Source organism: Neltuma alba, unplaced genomic scaffold (assembly GCF_004799145.2).
Source record: "Neltuma alba isolate B1F8T4 unplaced genomic scaffold, ASM479914v2 tig00002374_pilon, whole genome shotgun sequence".
Classification (NCBI taxonomy): Eukaryota; Viridiplantae; Streptophyta; class Magnoliopsida; order Fabales; family Fabaceae; genus Neltuma; species Neltuma alba.
The window spans coordinates 199690-216472 of record NW_021632837.1 but is presented as its reverse complement, the minus strand read 5'-3'; the positions used below and the strand labels follow the sequence as shown (position 1 = coordinate 216472).

The following is a 16783-nucleotide window of genomic DNA, read 5'->3' as shown; positions in this document are numbered from 1 at the left end:
ACCAACACTTATATGTTGGTATTTACATATATGGCTGGTTTCTTTTTGGTTCTATTATATATAACGAATTTTGCTGATTTGCGTGAGACATTTTTAAAGTTATTCAAGTCTATCACACCTTACTCAGGCCGTCTAAGCGAATATAGTTTAATTAATCTTTTAGATGTACTCAAGACGATGAAATGAGGCTTAACGGAGTTTCGTTTTTTTAAATAAAAAAAGGAATTGGTATTTCGTAGTGGTTGCAAATTCGTACTTGGCATCCGTACGCCACCTTCGTTTTTTAGTGCGCCTCTACATGTATATGTATGTAAAGATGACTTGTCGGTTTAAAAAGAGAAAAAAAAATTGATATGGTTTTATTAACGTATTAATACTATGTTATAAGCAGTGTTTTGTATGAGGTATGATGTAAATTACATTGGCCATAATTTATAATTTATGAATAATACACATTCTTGTAATTTTTTACACAATTGTTAATGTATATATATGATGCAGGGTTAACAAATTAAATGTAAGTACTACTCGACCCAATCAAAATTAATTTTCTCCACGTGTTTTTTTATCTATAAAATATTAAAGTTTGAACCATGCACCTTCTTATTAGATCCTCAAGACCACAAGCATATATAAATATATATATATCATTAACAGTAATTGCTATTTACTAACAATAAAGTTAAATGTCTGTTGTCGGGGCTTTCTGGTTCAATAACTCTCAAGTGTTTTTTAAGTGTGAAATTATAAGTTTGATCCTCTATGAATATAATGAGCAGAGCTCTTTTTATCGAGCCAGTGATTAAAAAGGAACAGATTAAAGGCTTGATGGGTTAGATGGGGCAGGATATGACGATAATGATAATTAGAGGCTCATAATTACCGTAGTCTGCGTTTGGTTGACGTCTCTTGTGTAATTAACGCTAAAGGTAATTACAACATTTTGTGCAATCCGAACACAAAACCAGCACATCATTCATGGCCAGGTTGCAAATATTCATGGCGTGTTTGAGAAAAATCTGGATTTATGACGGTGTCCTCTCTCTGTTATAGCTTCAGTTTGAGGCTGGACGACGACGGGGTTTCTTCGATCTCCGGCAGGACCCAGATGTGGGCGGATCATATTGCTCCCTGTCTAAGTGCTGCGATGGTTTGATTGATGCGGTTCGTTCATGGTTCAGTGTTGATTTGGTGGACCTGCGTTTCTATTCTGCACCCCTCCGTTTCTGTGCCTCTGTTTGTAACTCCTGGTTCTTTCTACGAATTTCTTATTACACGCGATCTCTTGGTCCACACTTCTCGATCTAGCTTGACATTCGTTGAGAATGGATTGCAATATTGGAACAGTGAGCTGGATGGAGGATTTTTGGAATAGAAAGGAAGCAGGGTTATTCTTTTTAATTTGTACATATATTCACAAAAATATTTTTATTCACGTTTTGAACCCAAGCCAAATAAACTCGCAGTCATTATTACATTAATATAGAGAGAGTCTATAATTGAACCAAACAAACCCTGAATAAGATACAACTGCCATCCATCCATTAAGACATTCAGGCAGTGCAAATTAAAATGGGTGGCTGACTTGTTGACTTATTTTTGTCGGCAGGAAATCGTATGTGTATTAGAACTGTATATATGTATAAAAATAGTTTTTTTCCTCGATAAACTCTCGCCAACTTGGACCTTTGATTATATTGTATCTCCATGCATTGATAACACATGCAATTTTGAATGGTTGGACCATGGGCCTTTATTATATTGTTTGGTTGAGAGAGCCTGAGAGGGGAGGGATCTTGCTTAGTGAGATACTACTCTAAATTTTAATTATAAGACTTCGTTTGCAGACTATAAACAGAGTTTTATAATTCGGATGGAGGTAGTATTTAAAATAAATTATCCTATTTATTATAACTCACGAAACAATATATTCTTTTAGGTGACATGCATATAGATCTTATATTGATAAATTGATTGATCATCTCATTTCACGCTAACATATCTCTGTTTAGACGTACGTAAGCATCGCAGAATAAACGGATCTGACTATGAGGCGTGATAAAATTAACTAAGAATATTAATTTTCTTGTTTCTTGCAACGAAAGGATCGTTTTTACTTTTTAGCGTTATAAAAGCGTCTCTTGTGATATTGTCAATACATAACGTGTTAACCGATCCAGATCGACGTTGCCAACAGGGCTCTGATAAATGACAGTACATGGACTTTATTTTTCCAAGCGAGTAAATCGCATTTACTGATGGAATAATGTATAGGAATATATGTGGATCACAGAGACAACAGAAAAAATGCACCATACATACACACTCACATATACGTATACATGTAATGAACCAGGAAAAGAAAAGAAAAGAAAAGAAAAGAAATAAGGAATAGAGGCGGGGGTGGGGGTCAGTGGGATACTGGCAAGTGAAGAAGCAGACTAGCGATGGGGTCATTATCAGGGAGAAGCATCTTAGAGTTGAGGAGAGTGAAGAGCGTGAGGGCAAAGGACACCAACACCGAAAGAGCCGACAGAATAAGTGTCAACGAGTTAGCGATCATTCCCTTCACTTCATATGCATACTCCGTCGCCGCAATCGCCAGCACCGTCACCGGAAACGAATATGCCCACCATGCCACGTTGAATCTCCTCATTGACCTCCTGAACAGCATTGGCCTGCATATCTGTTCAACACACAAGCCAACGTCTTCTTATTATTCTTTCAATTGTTATGTTATATATTTGACCACAACATTCAGGAGTCTACGACGTTAATTAATAGACTAATAAAAGCAGACTGCTGAATTAATATTTTATCCATTGATGCCAAAACGAAGTGCTCCGAAAGTCCAGAATAATTAAGCGCCTCCCATGTGAAATGCTTCTTAGATGATGACTTATACAGTCATTGAAAATTATTTTATCAGCAGACCACAATTGCTGACTTTCTATGTTTTTACTTCAATTCATTTAAGCAAAATCATCACCAGATAGATTGACTTCGTGCGTGCGTGCGTGCGTGTGTATATATGTGTGGATCTGTATAGTAATTGAAATTTAATGATCTTCACGTGCTCTGCATTCTTTATAAAACCTTTATCACTAGCCACCAATTTCCTTCGATTCAGAACTGGCCTTGATTATATCACTGTATGTGATCTTTGAATAGAATGAATTCCTTGCACAATATATCCCCCGAATCAAACGTTTCCAGGCCCAGCCCCTTGAAAAAACAAAAGCAAGTTTCTTAATAAAGATTATATTGAAAAGATTCCGTCACTTTTTGGAGGGCAAGACTTGCATGCATCCACATAAGTACTGGTTAGAAGTCATTTGTCCTCGAGGGAAACTTCCAGAAGCGGGTCATTTTCTCTGACCATAAAATAACTCAAATTAAACTAAAATGTGTGGGCCTATATATATCGTTATAAATATTATAAACGGAACTGCTTTTTATGTAGTTTATTTTTATATTTTATATGAATATATAGATATTCGATAAAATAATAAAAGAGAGGTGAAATTTAAAACAAAGAAAGAAAGTGTTTGAGCAGTTAATTACCAGGGACGTGAAGAGGAAAAGGGATAGAAAGAAGAGCATCTTGGAAGCAGTATCAAAACCGCCGACAATGGATTCCCAGGCCAAGCTAGCGACGCCCGGAGCAGCAAAGAACAAGAAGAAAACCGGCCTTAACAGCACCGGAAGGCGATCTCCACCGGAAAGGCGCTGATAAAGCGTCACAAAAAGCACCAAATAATGAACCATGCCCAGCGAAAACAAGCAAACCGCACTCTCTCTCCACCCCATGTGAGCCGCAGCTCGTGCCCCAACCAAGTTCCCTATCACCGATAACTGGCTTGTAGGGTTCGCCCCGGTGGACAAAAACCTCTTCCCCTTGGTGAACCACTGACCGTAGATTTTCACGTCAAGCAGCACTACCGGCACCGAGAAGACCCACCAGAGAACCAAATAAGGCAGCGTCTCGGGAGCCAGGCCCGGAGCCGATTGAAGCAATAGAAGCCAAGAGATCCAGGGAGCGAAGAGATAGTTAACGCCTACATGGTGCAAGAACTCTGCCTTTACCATCTTAAAGTAAAACAAGCACCTCAACAGGTAAAGAATAGAGAGTAAGACGAGCACAAAGAGTGAGAAAGACCATAGTACGAGGAAAGCGGTGGGATGGAAAATGTTGCCCACGTGCCCTAGGATGCCGGCCGTGTCATGGTCTGCTGGTTCTGTAAAGGTCTTCCACAGCAGAGCCTGGCCACCAAGGGAGAGGCTTATTCTGAAATAACCTGCATGAAGTTTGGTTAGGATGGAATTTAGGGACAGTATTAACGAGCGCTTTGCGATCATCATCATGAGGGACTCGTCACTATGAGCATCATTATCATCATGGCCGGTGTCGGTAACGACGGTGGGGTTGGTGGTGGATGTGTCTATTACAAGCTCGATCTCACACGAAGCCATTGGTGCTGATCGATGGCTAAGAGGAGACTATATCAGACCCGTATACAAGCGAGGTTATGAGCGCGCTTTTCCCGGTCCATATGCTATGGGTTTTTATAGGGCAAGCTAAGAAGGGGATTGAGGAAAGAGGGCGTATTGAAAAAGCCGAAATGACCAATATTTCAATGAAGAAAGTAAAATAGTCGTTTCTTGGGTGGGATCTGTTTGCTGTACAGGGAGGGGATTACGTACGTTGTTCTCGTCCTTTGTACAATCCACGAATGATTCATGCATTTTTTGTGAATATTTATATTATACATCGTTTTCTGGGTACAGGTTTTCTTCGGCACAGCACACCAGTTAGGCATTTCTCAGGCTAGCTAGCGTTGATCTTCAAAAGCCTTCTTTCTCTTTCTTGCCTATAGTTCAGGAATTATAAAGGGAAATCACAAATAAAGACCCTCCAATATGCAAAATAATAGATAGGTCACCTAAATAAGTGAAATTACTCACAAAGACCGGTCACAAATTGTAATTATGAAATCATGGCCAAATTACCAAAATACCCCTCTTTAATTTTTTTTTTTAAAAGAAAGCCGCTGCCTCACCGGAATCCGGCCACTGGTGCCGGAGCTCCGGCGGCCGCTTCCACCCACTGTCGGCGGCCGGACCCCGACGGCCTTCCTTTGTTTTTTTTTTTTTGCAACTGTTTTTTTTAAAATAGTGGGGGAAGTGAGGTTGGGGGGATTTGATCCCCCAACCTAATGCTTCACAAAATAAGGAATGACCATTGAGCCAACAAATTTTTGTTACCATTATGATGCAAAAAAAATATAAGTTAACTTATTTACTCTTGTTCCAGGTGATAACAACAATACATTTGTAAATAACAAGTTCTAATTGTAAAATAACACGTATGGAATAAAAATTTAACAATATGTTTTTTTATAACAATAAATTTTGTTGCAGATAATAACAACAATACATTTAAAAATAACAAATTCTGATTATAAAATAACAAGTTTGGGATTAAAATTTAATAACACGTCTTTTTTTATAACAACACACTTTGTTTCAAGTGATAATAACAATACATTTGAAAATAACAAGTTTTGATTATAAGATAACAAGTATGGGATTAAAATTTAACGACACATTTTTTTATAACAATTAATTATTTTATACTTTTAAAAAATAAATTATTTATAACTTATAAAAATATTTTTAATATATTTATTTCTCTAAAAAATACTTTTTAATCTGTATATCTATACAACTCATTATAAATCAAACTACTTTTTATAAATTATAAAGTATTTATAATTAGGCATTTTTAATCTATTAATCATAGTATAAATTTTATATTATTTCATTCTTTAAATATTAAAAATAGTTTTTATATTTAAAGAATAAAATAGTATTTTTAATTATAAATTAGAGATAAATAGTATTTTTAATTATAAATTAGAGATAAATTTCATTTATAAATTTAAGCAGTCAAAAAGTATTTTTAATCCACAATAAATTGTACTATTTATAATTTATAAGAAGTAGTTTGATTTATAATAAGCTGTATAGATATATAGATTACAAAAATTTTAAAAAAAAATTAAAAAGTGTGTTGTCATTTTCCCTAAATTTTATTTATAAATTTGAACAATAAAAAAGTATTTTTAATCTATAAAAAATTATACTTCAAGTTCTGATTATAAATTGGAGATAAAAATTATTTTTTTAGCAAATTAAATAGATTACAAGTACTTTTTATAAGTTATAAATAATTTATTTTCCAAAAGTATAAAATAATTAATTGTTATAAAAAAAAGGTGCTGTTAAATTTTAATTCCATACTTGTTATTTTACAATCAAAACTTATTATTTCTAAATGTATTGTTGTTATCACCTGAAACAAAGTGTGTTGTTATAAAAAAAACGTGTTGTTAAATTTTAATCCCAAACTTGTTATCTTATAATCACAACTTGTTATTTTTAAATGTATTTTTATTATCACTTGAAACAAAGTGTGTTGTTATAAAAAAAAACGTGTTGTTAAATTTTAATCCCAAACTTGTTATTTTATAATCAGAACTTGTTATTTTTAAATGTATTGTTGTTATTACCTGCAACAAAATTATTGTTATAAAAAAAAACATATTGTTAAATTTTTATTCTAGACGTGTTATTTTACAATCAGAACTTGTTATTTCCAAATGTATTGTTATTATCACCTGGAACAAGAGTAAATGAGTTAATTTTTTTTTTTTTTGCATCCTAATGCTAACAAAAATTTGTTGGCTCAATGGTCATTCTTTATTTTGGGAAGCATTAGGTTGGGGGATCAAATCCCCCCAACCTCACTTCCCCCACTATTTAAAAAAAAAAAAGCAGTTGCAAAAAAAAACAAAGGAAGGCCGCCGGAAGCGGCCGCCAGAGCTTCGGCGCCGGTTCCGGTGAGGCAGTGGCTTTCTTTTAAAAAAAAAAAATTAAATAGGGGTATTTTGGTAATTTGGCCATGATTTCATAATTACAATTTGAAACCGGGTCCTTATGAGTAATTTCACTTATTTAGGTGACCTATCTGTTATTTTACATATTGGAGAGTCTTTATTTGTGATTTCTCCAATTATAAAAACATTTTTGTTGATGAAACATCGGGAGTTATGTCGAGGATTTTTTTTTTGGTACATAAGAGGGCCAAGCCTAACGGGGAAAAAAACTAAATCAAAGTGGGATTAAATCCCAAGAATTTTTTTTTTTCCCCATGTCGAGGAAATTAGGATTTCAGTTCTATGAGACAGCATGCACCAGCATCTTGCAATGAATACGGAACAACAACTGAAGGCAACGGGACCCTCTTCAGCATCTACTCAAACTAAAAGTGGGCCATGGTTTGGGCCATAGTAAGAACGACCCAAACTTTCTACCTGGGCCTGCGTGTCCTTTGGTGATCTAAGCATGCATCTATTCTCACATTATAAATGTCCTCTGGTGCCAGTAATTAACCGTGTGTTTCTACCATTCAGCTGTTTCTTTAAAATCTTTTGCTTTCTTCGGGTTACTGTGCTTGAACCCTGACTCTTTCTTATTTTGGGGAATTATACGATTCCAACACCACAAAAGAATGCTGCTGAAACATCACATTTACATGATTAACTGTAAATGGATAATACAGGTTGTGGATTATTTATAAATGTGAAACATTAACTAACAGTATTAACAACCTGAGAAATACAGTGTCTATGAGAATTTCGAATTTTGTACATTGATCGCTTGTGTTAAAGTTGTAATAAAGGTTGGTGGAAAAGGATATACGGCCAGTTGTGATATGCATCGGAGACATTTCTGATGATGGGCTGAAAAGAAAAGAGAGGAGGGAATTAGCCATTTATGCTGGGTAAGAGTGGAACCCTTTGAAAACACATTCATCATGATTCGTTTTCCTTTTTAAGGAAAGGACAAGCATAAAACTCGTGTCTACGAGGTTTCGGTACCTGCGACGGTCCCTACTTAGGTATGTATGGCTGTAGAATTTTGTTCGTAGTTAAACAAACAAAGGATTTTTTTTTTTGAAACAAAATAAAGAAAAAGGAGGGGAAGGGGACTTAAAGTTCTTCCTGTCTTTTGATGGAATTGAAAGACGAAAGTATTTTTTCCTTAAAGAAAAAAGGGAAATGGGCCAAATTAATTGGTGAATAAGGAATTGTTGGCTGGCACGAGACATGATGACAGGTAGACTGCAGGGTGCAAGTTGTGGAGTTAAAAGAGAGACCTATAAGATAAACATAAAACTATGTCTGCACCTAAATCTGAGCAGCCATCATGATTTGAGTACACTTTCACATTTGGTTGGGTCATTTCAGCGTGTTGTTCATTTTCACACTCTATTACTCTCACCACCATTCCTTATCTTATCATGAGGTTCACTTAATTAACTATATTACAAGATTTTAAAAATTAGTTAAAATTAGTTAAAAATAATAAATATAACAATGTACTTTTTTTCTCTCAAAATATCCTTATTTGTAAGTGGATAGGTGTGAATGAGGAAAAAAATAGAAGAGAAAGCATGAAAAAAATGATAACGAGAGAGAGGATTAATTAAAGATAAAGTGAATAAAAATATATTGATTGTTTAGATAAACCCAAAGAGATCTTATAAAAAGAACAAACTAATTAAAAAAATTTGATCTTATAGCAATGGACGAAGTATGCTCCAATCTTTTTCTTTTTCTTTCTTCTTCTCTCTTTTTTTGGGGGGGGGGGGGGGTTCTTTGGTTGTCCTGGGGTACAAACTATAAAGACAGAAGCAGAAATGAGCAGACGGGATAAAGAGGAGTGAAAATATAATGATAAAATAATAACCAGAGGGGAAAATGAAAAGGGCTAAGGAAAAAAAAAAAAAAAAGGATAAAATGAGATATGATCAGAAGCTAAAAGTTGAAATTAAACTGTTGGAATACTAAAAAGGAAATGGAATGAGAGAGGAGGGAGCGGAAAAGAGCGGGAGAGGGATTAGGGAAGAGGGAAGAAAGAAGCGCAGGGCTCGAGAGAGGAAAGCAGAGAGGGGATGGGGAGGCCGACCAAATTAAGCATCACTCATTCAGCAACCTTAATAATTGCATTCACCGTTCGCTCCCTCACAGTGTGCATGAAATATGTATATGCCTTGGACCATACACAAAACAACCGACGCTTCTCGAGAGACAGCTGCAAATATGGGGACGAAATTTAGGGGAAAAAGCCTCCACCGGCCCAAAAAAGTAGAAACGTGGTCTGAAGTCCCACTTATTAAGGACGGACGCCTTTTCTCTCTCAGAGATGGGGGGAAGGGGTTGAGGGGCAAAAAACAAAACATAAATGAAATATAGGGACATGCATTGTGAACGTAAATAAACGTTCTCAGGGGAGCTGTTTCCGTGGCTCCCAGAATACTTGTAGCCAAATCAATTTAATAGTCATATTAAATAAAAATAAACAGAATAAACAACAGAGAAGCTCCATATATGTGAAGTTACAAATATATTGGCCCTCTAGTTACACAACTGGTGTAATTAGATTTGTAGGTCTCAAGCTACCAAAAACTTGTGGCACCAAGGAGGAGCACCAACTCGAGGGCCCGTGGTACGTAGAGCCGCATCAAACACCACCAGAGACCAGAGTGAGCGTAGTCCTGGAAAAGCACTGGACAATGATGGCTCATTAAAATAAGCTGTAAAATTGGGCCAGCCCAAACCGACCATGGAATTGGTCTAAATTTCAATCATGATCTATGACCCGATTGGGGGAGAAGGCAGGGAAGCCGCTGCTCGAAATTTGAAAAATTAAAAAGGCAAGGTCAAGTCTTATCAATTCTCATGCCACTCCCATAATGAACCATGCATCACACACCAATTTCGAGACTCAAGTGCACCTAGCATTATAATTCAATTCCCAACTAAACCCTAACGGCCAATTAGCGATGAGTAGTATCATGCATTTTTTCACCGCGTTCATGATTCGATTTAATTGAGACGTGCTCATTAAATTCATCGAGTCCAACCAAACCTCTTGTTTGCTTTCGGGATACATTTGACTGGGAAAAGTCCAAAAAAGGCCAGTTTGACCAGTCTCGAGGACTCAGACGTATGAGGAGGGGAGGCACCGATCACAACGATTGCGCGCATCATTATTTCCATTTCGGCCATCCACTAATTGGCCCAATCATACAGATAATACGAATTGGTGAGTGTTGGATTATTCGAGAATTCCGATATGAAGAAGTCAATGATGGTTGAAGGAAAAGATAAGGTTAATCAGTAGCATGTTGGAGAGTCCAACGGCAGGGGGAGGTAGATTTGTTTTCTCGGGCCCCTAATTACGAATTAAGAATCCAATTAAAATAATGAGCAATGAATGGGGATTATTGGGGAGAAAGAAGACTGCGAAGGACAGCGTACGGGCAGCAAGCAGCGCGGCAGCTGAGGTGGCGTCCTTACCTGTTTTGTATAATAGAGAGCCAATTATTAGTGGGGGTTTTGAATTAGATAGGCTCGGGGCGGGCTCACGTGACGTACTTATTGGTTCACTCTTTAATTTGATGGATTCCTTAACACAACAATCCCGCTCTAATACTACTACTACTTCTGGTACTCGTTTTCTGTGACGTGCCTCTCGCTTTCTACCTTGACAGCTAGCTCGGAGGTGTTGATTTGCTCCTTATTATAAATTGACCATTTCCCAACTTCTCTTCCACGTTATACTTCTCTGCCTCCTATTGTTACTGTTCGTTGCCACCCTTTACTTCTAGAAATTCGGCGTCCACCACCTCATAATCAGAAACAACAACTCTGTCTCTTTGGTTACCTACACTGTGCCAACACACTGCCTTCAATGTAATGGGTCCGGATCCGGTCAATATTTTTCCCAATGTGACAATATTATAATTAGTTTCAAGTGGAAAGTCATGCATGCATGTTCTCCTCTTCTTCGTTTTGTTTTAGCTACTGTTTGTGCTTAATATATATTTTTACTGTTATGTCCCGACGCGGGGTTAATTAGGACCTATATGGGTATTGACAGCCAGGAGCTTTTTCTACAAATTCATCACTGTCAGGACATCTTGTGTGCATCCTTGACTGTTGCGTTTATTATTCATGCATGTAAACACAATGTCATGAATATGGACACATTATCCTTGATGCGATAAAAATAAATTATACCACACCTTCATTTTTTAGACACCTCAATTAATCTATCTGATATATATATATATACTCCTCCGGTCCTTATTATAAGACCCAATTTGACTTTTTATTTGGTCCTAATTATAAGACCCAATCCATTTTCTCTTTTATATTTATGCATTTTTTTTCAAGATAATCCTTCTAATAATGATAGTTTTAGCCAATATACTTAATTAGTAAGGATATTTTAGGAATAACAACACTTATTTATTATAAATAACCAACTTAACTTACTTCCTTAATCTCCTCAAATAAGTCAATTGGGTCTTATAATTAGGACCGGAGGAGTATATATTATGCTCGTGCACCAACCCCGATATCACCGTGTATCTATACATAGATGTTGAAATGCTAGAAGTTTTCCATCAACAAAACTTATAGTATATGCAGAAACTGAATGAACTCCCACAAGTTATCAAACCCCCCAGTACTTATTTGATTTTATTTATAAGTTACTTTTAACATGTTTCACACGAATCAATAAAAATATTAACTTTTATTAATTCTCATTTAAAATGTAATAACTTTTCAATTTTATCCTTATTTAATACTCTCTGTGTCTCTTATTATAAGATCTACTTAACTATATTACACGGTTTAAGAAAACTGTTAAAATTAGTTAAAAATAATAAATATGTTAAAAATATACTTTTTTTTAAATCAAATATGCTCTTATTTATAAATAGATAGGTGTGAGTGAGGGAAAAAAGAGAGAGAGAGAGTGTGTGTGTGTATGGGAAAAAGATAATGAAAGAGAGTATATTAATTAAGGGTAAGAATGTATTATTGTCTAGACAAACCTGTTTAGACAAATCCAAAGAGAATCTTATAAATAGGGACAAACCAATTCAAAAAAATAGATCTTATAATAAGAATGGAGGAGTATATAATACATCACATGAGAATAAAGTTGACACAATAATATGAAGAATAAAATTTTACATCCACGTGAAAATTTTCTCTCACCCTATAAACAAGACAAACAATTTTCTTCTCTATTCGCCTTATAAATGGGACTAAGTGAGTAAAAAGTTTTAGGAGTAAGGTGCATCTAACACCCCGAAGTATTTTATGGTGTATCTAGCTCTAAAGTATTTTATGGCGCATCCAATCCTGAAGTATTTTTTAGGTGCGTCCAGTATCCTGAATTTATTTTTTTGTCTTGATGCTGGATGCACCAAAAGTTATTTATGAGTGCTGAACACGGATGAAAATATACTTTGAGGTACTGGATATACTAAATAATATATTGTAGTGCTGGACGTGCCTAAAAAAATTATTTCACGATACTGGATGCACTCAAAATAATATTTTAGGGTGCTAGATGCATTTTAACTCAAAGTTTTAATAGACGTAGTATATATGTTGTAGCGAAATTTTGTGAAGACAAATAGTTTGATTTAATTAACATATCGCAATGGGCGGTCAACTAATACTCGGAAATATCATTTGTAAGATTATGCCATGATTCATTTTAAAAAAGTGCAGAAACAGAGAGAGTAGCCAAACTGTATAATTTCATCATGTGTTGAGTAACATGCGAATTACAGGTGATTCATGGGGCTGGAAACGCTGATCACCCACACAATTATTTCAGATGTGCAACTTTTCCATGGTTAATATGAATGAGGAGAAATCATGAAGGAAGCAACTACGAGGTCTAACGATTTATGGGAACCGTTCAATATGGTAATCATCGTGATTGAGAGTAATAATCACACATTTGTGGAGGGGTTTATGATGCATGTGGCATAATGTAGGGTCTAAAATTGAAGCGATTTATAATAATATGCTTCGGGCACGGGTAGTAGAATCTTTGAAAACCACAGAAAACACTGACATCGATAATCTCGTCGGCTACATCCTCTGAAAACGCCAAGCTGCATTAGAAAAAAAGAACCAAAGTCTTATTCCACACACACTCACACGACGCTCCAACAAACCCCGAATCCATGTAGCCCTTTTAATTAAGTCAACAGATGCTTAATATGAAGTAAACGAATGAGGGTCCGTGTATCGCGTAGGCGACTATTTCCTGCCTTGTGTGAAGTGAAAGAAAGCCGAATTTGACGTATAGGTGTTGACCTGTGGGAGAAACGGTTTTAAATTCTAAATCGTTAAAGGAAAAATGGAGTAATATATTATACTACAGAAAGTGCTTATGCGAAATTGCGAGTCAATCATATAATGATTACTGGAAGAATTTTGAGTGGAATACGAGGCATGAGAGGAGGAAATAGGAATAAAGAAAAGAAAACCCAAGAATACAGGACGCTGGGTCAGGCAAAAATACACTAGGCCCGAGATTAACCCCATTTAGTTGCACAAGAAATTTGGTTTTTCCGAGTTATAGTAAAAACAGGGAGGCAACGAGGGGCAAGTAGAATGACCTCAGTGATAATAGCTATGAGGCGTGGGGGCCGTCCGATCAGGGGGAGTCATGATGAAAAGCGAGATTTGAGCGGCGATGGAGACGCCCGTGAGAAAATGCGCGACGCAGGTGCATGTGAGTGACGCATATTTGGTTTTTCCACTCTGGGGAGATTGCTTCATAGACGTTAAAAATCGAAAGAATACAATCTTAATTATAGGGACGGTCAGAGAAAGTACTAGCGGGTTTTCCGGTGTAAGGACGAATAAGGAAATGCCTTAGTCCCGACACGTGGAACCATGGCGTCCGTCGGATGGTCAAAACACGACTGGGATTCACGCGTCCCGGCTGAGATTCAATTGAACTGAGAGACAACTGTAGTGAAGTGGCCTGTGATAGATTTTCATGTTCCCCCACGCACACTCCCTCCCTCCCTCCATTCTCTCTCCTTCTCTCTCTCTCACACACTCCATTGATAACACAACATTCCGTCTAAGTCCGAGACAATACTCTCCACCCCCCCACAGCAACGAGACCCCAGTATATATGAGTGATTACACAGAGAGACTCTGGGCGAGAGCGAGAGAGAGATGGAGAGAGAGGAGGATGGGTTGGTGACCATAAATGAGAGTTTGTAAATTGTATAGTAGAGTGGATGGGTGCAGTTACCATGGCGGCGTAGCAGAGGCTCTAATTCCGTGCTATAATTGCTTCCAACAGCGAACAGAATTGGGCAACACCAACGCTACCTTCCCCTCCCTATTCTCCGTCCTTTTTATCCTTAATTTTCTTTAATTCTGTCTTTTGAACTGCAGTTTCTCTTCAAAAGCTGCAAAAATCCCAACTACGACCAGAGCCAGAAGATCATACTTGAGACTTGGGACGCCCCCACCACAACCCCTAAACAGTCAGAAGCGGCGAGGGGAAAAAAACACAAAACTGCAAAAAGCATCCGGGTCAAATATTAACCAACCAACCACAGATCAAACCCATTCCCTCCCTTCCAACCCAAATATTACAGCTGTACTGATCTTTGAAAATTATTTTAAGATTCGGGGAGACTTCTCTGCTATGGATTGTATGCCTCAATTGGACACTGTTTCAGCTTGTGGGTGCAACAAATGGCTGGGTTCTTCTCTCTAGGCCCACAGAACAGACAAGAAGAAGAAAAACCAGATAACAACAACAGTAGCAGCTTATTCTTGTTCAGGAACGAGGAGATCTACAGCAAAGGATTGGAGATATGGCCACAGTCTTATCAGCCGCATCACAACTTGAACAACTACTACTCTTTTGGGGCGGGTCCTAGTCGCAGAAGCTCCTCCAACGACGACGTCGTCTCTGACGACTCTACGAGGTTCGGATTCACGGTGATGAGGTCTGGAGGCCTAGGAGGTGGCATGAACTGTCAGGATTGTGGGAACCAGGCTAAGAAGGACTGTGCACATCTCAGATGCAGGACTTGCTGTAAGAGCCGAGGGTTTCAGTGCCAGACCCACGTCAAGAGCACTTGGGTTCCCGCAGCTAAACGCCGTGAACGACAGCAACAACTCGCTGCGTTGCAGCAACAGCAGCAGCAGGACCAACAATTTAGGGGAGATTATTCGAAACGACACAGAGATGGTCAAGCTTCAGGCTCTCTTGCCTGCGCTCCGTTAATGCCAATTGCCACAACAGGTGAAAATTTGTCGGGCACAATACTTAGAGAAATAGAGGGGGCAAAACATAACTATTAGAAAGAAAATATTGGGTGCGGAATTGTGGTTTGAATTCAAGTCTTGAGGAATGATATAGCTAATGAAAAATGCCCCGAGATCTTGAAAAACAAGCCTTCTATCACTCTACACCTAACTGATGCCATATGATTTCACTGGGAAAACCGTAGATTCCGCTCCATAGTCGCGGTCTTCGCTTGCTTTTTCTTTCTCTTTCCTATTTTCCTTTCCACCACTGTTTTCAAGTAAAATTGACGAAAATTCCTTCAAATCCTTTAGACTTTCAACATGTTTCGTTGCCACTCTCTTTAAGAGACAAACCACACGCCTCTCAAATAAGTGAAAACGGGAGAGGTAACGATATCTAGTTTCTTTTGCTTAACCATGATTCCGTTGCGTTGATTTGTGTTGTCTAGGGTTGGAGCTGGGGCAATTCCCACCAGAGGTGAACTCTCCGGCTGTGTTTCGGTGTGTGAGAGTAAGCGCGATGGACAGTCCAGAGGACCAGTACGCGTATCAAACGGCTGTGAACATCGGTGGTCACCTTTTCAAGGGAATTCTGTATGACCAAGGCCCTGAAGGTGCTTACACCACAGGTGGCGAGAGCTCCTCCGGCGGAGCTGAAGCTCAACAATTAAATCTCATAACCGCGTCGACCACCACGAACACGGCTATTACCAGCGCCAACCCATTTGATTCATCTTCACTATACCCGGCTCCGCTCAGTGCCTTCATGGCTGGTACGCAATTCTTCCCACCTCCAAGGTCCTAAACACGTGACTCTCCTATCTCCGGGAACTCATAATGAAGTGTTGCATTTATTAATGAAACAAGTCCTCTCTCTTGCCATCAACACTCGGAACTATTATTGACTGTGGTGGTCATGGAGTATACTCATATCTTTAACTAGAAGGAAGAGTTAGGGATTTTAAAAATGATTGAGGACGATTCAGAATGCATGAAATGGGGGAAGTTTTGTCTTCGTCCGAATGTCGCAATTCAGGATTTCAGTTATTGTTATTTTGATATTATCGATGGCTTACTTTTCAATTCTAGAGTATTTGGATTCGTCATGGATTTTCTTGGCAGCATTTGGGTATGTGTGCATTATGTTATGCAGCTGATTTGATTTCTTCATGGGTAGTATTTTTCTTTTTCTGGGTTTTTATCAAGTAAGCTTTCTGGTTGGTGCTGAACTCGAAGCCGCTTTTCCCGTTTATCCGTTTACTTGCCGGATCGATATAGGTTTCGTGTTTGGCTAAGCTAGCAATAGAATTTTAATCGAAACCCTATATATTTATATATCCTCTTTTTGCACGATTTATGGGGAGAAAGGTCACGGCATTGCCCATCTTTACTTTGTCTCCCATGCATTGGCAAATATTAAATGGCAAAGTGGGCGTCCCAGTCCAGTACCATAAGTGAAACTGCTGGACGCAGATGCTCAGTTTCGATACCCTTTTTCTCCTTTGAAATCTGTATAATTATGTTACGTATAAATGGGGAATTACAACAAGCATTTA

At 37.8% G+C, this 16783-nt stretch overlaps 2 protein-coding genes across 2 annotated transcripts; one reads left to right on the top strand and one right to left on the bottom strand.

Annotated features, from left to right (window-relative positions):
* Positions 1–2228: 2228 nt before the first annotated feature.
* LOC114722956 (S-type anion channel SLAH4-like) lies at positions 2229–4489 on the bottom strand. Its single transcript, XM_028909079.1, has 2 exons — positions 3565–4489; positions 2229–2686 (listed from the first exon to the last, which is right to left on the bottom strand). Exons 1-2 carry the CDS (start codon positions 4471–4473, stop codon positions 2411–2413), a joined length of 1185 nt encoding a protein of 394 aa, XP_028764912.1. The 5' UTR covers positions 4474–4489; the 3' UTR covers positions 2229–2410.
* Positions 4490–13936: 9447 nt separating this feature from the next.
* On the top strand, positions 13937–16580 carry LOC114724379 (protein SHI RELATED SEQUENCE 1-like). The gene is made up of 2 exons (XM_028910715.1): positions 13937–15222; positions 15677–16580. The coding sequence occupies exons 1-2, from the start codon at positions 14667–14669 to the stop codon at positions 16030–16032; spliced, it is 912 nt and encodes a 303-aa protein (XP_028766548.1). The 5' UTR covers positions 13937–14666; the 3' UTR covers positions 16033–16580.
* The last annotated feature ends 203 nt before the right edge of the window (positions 16581–16783 follow it).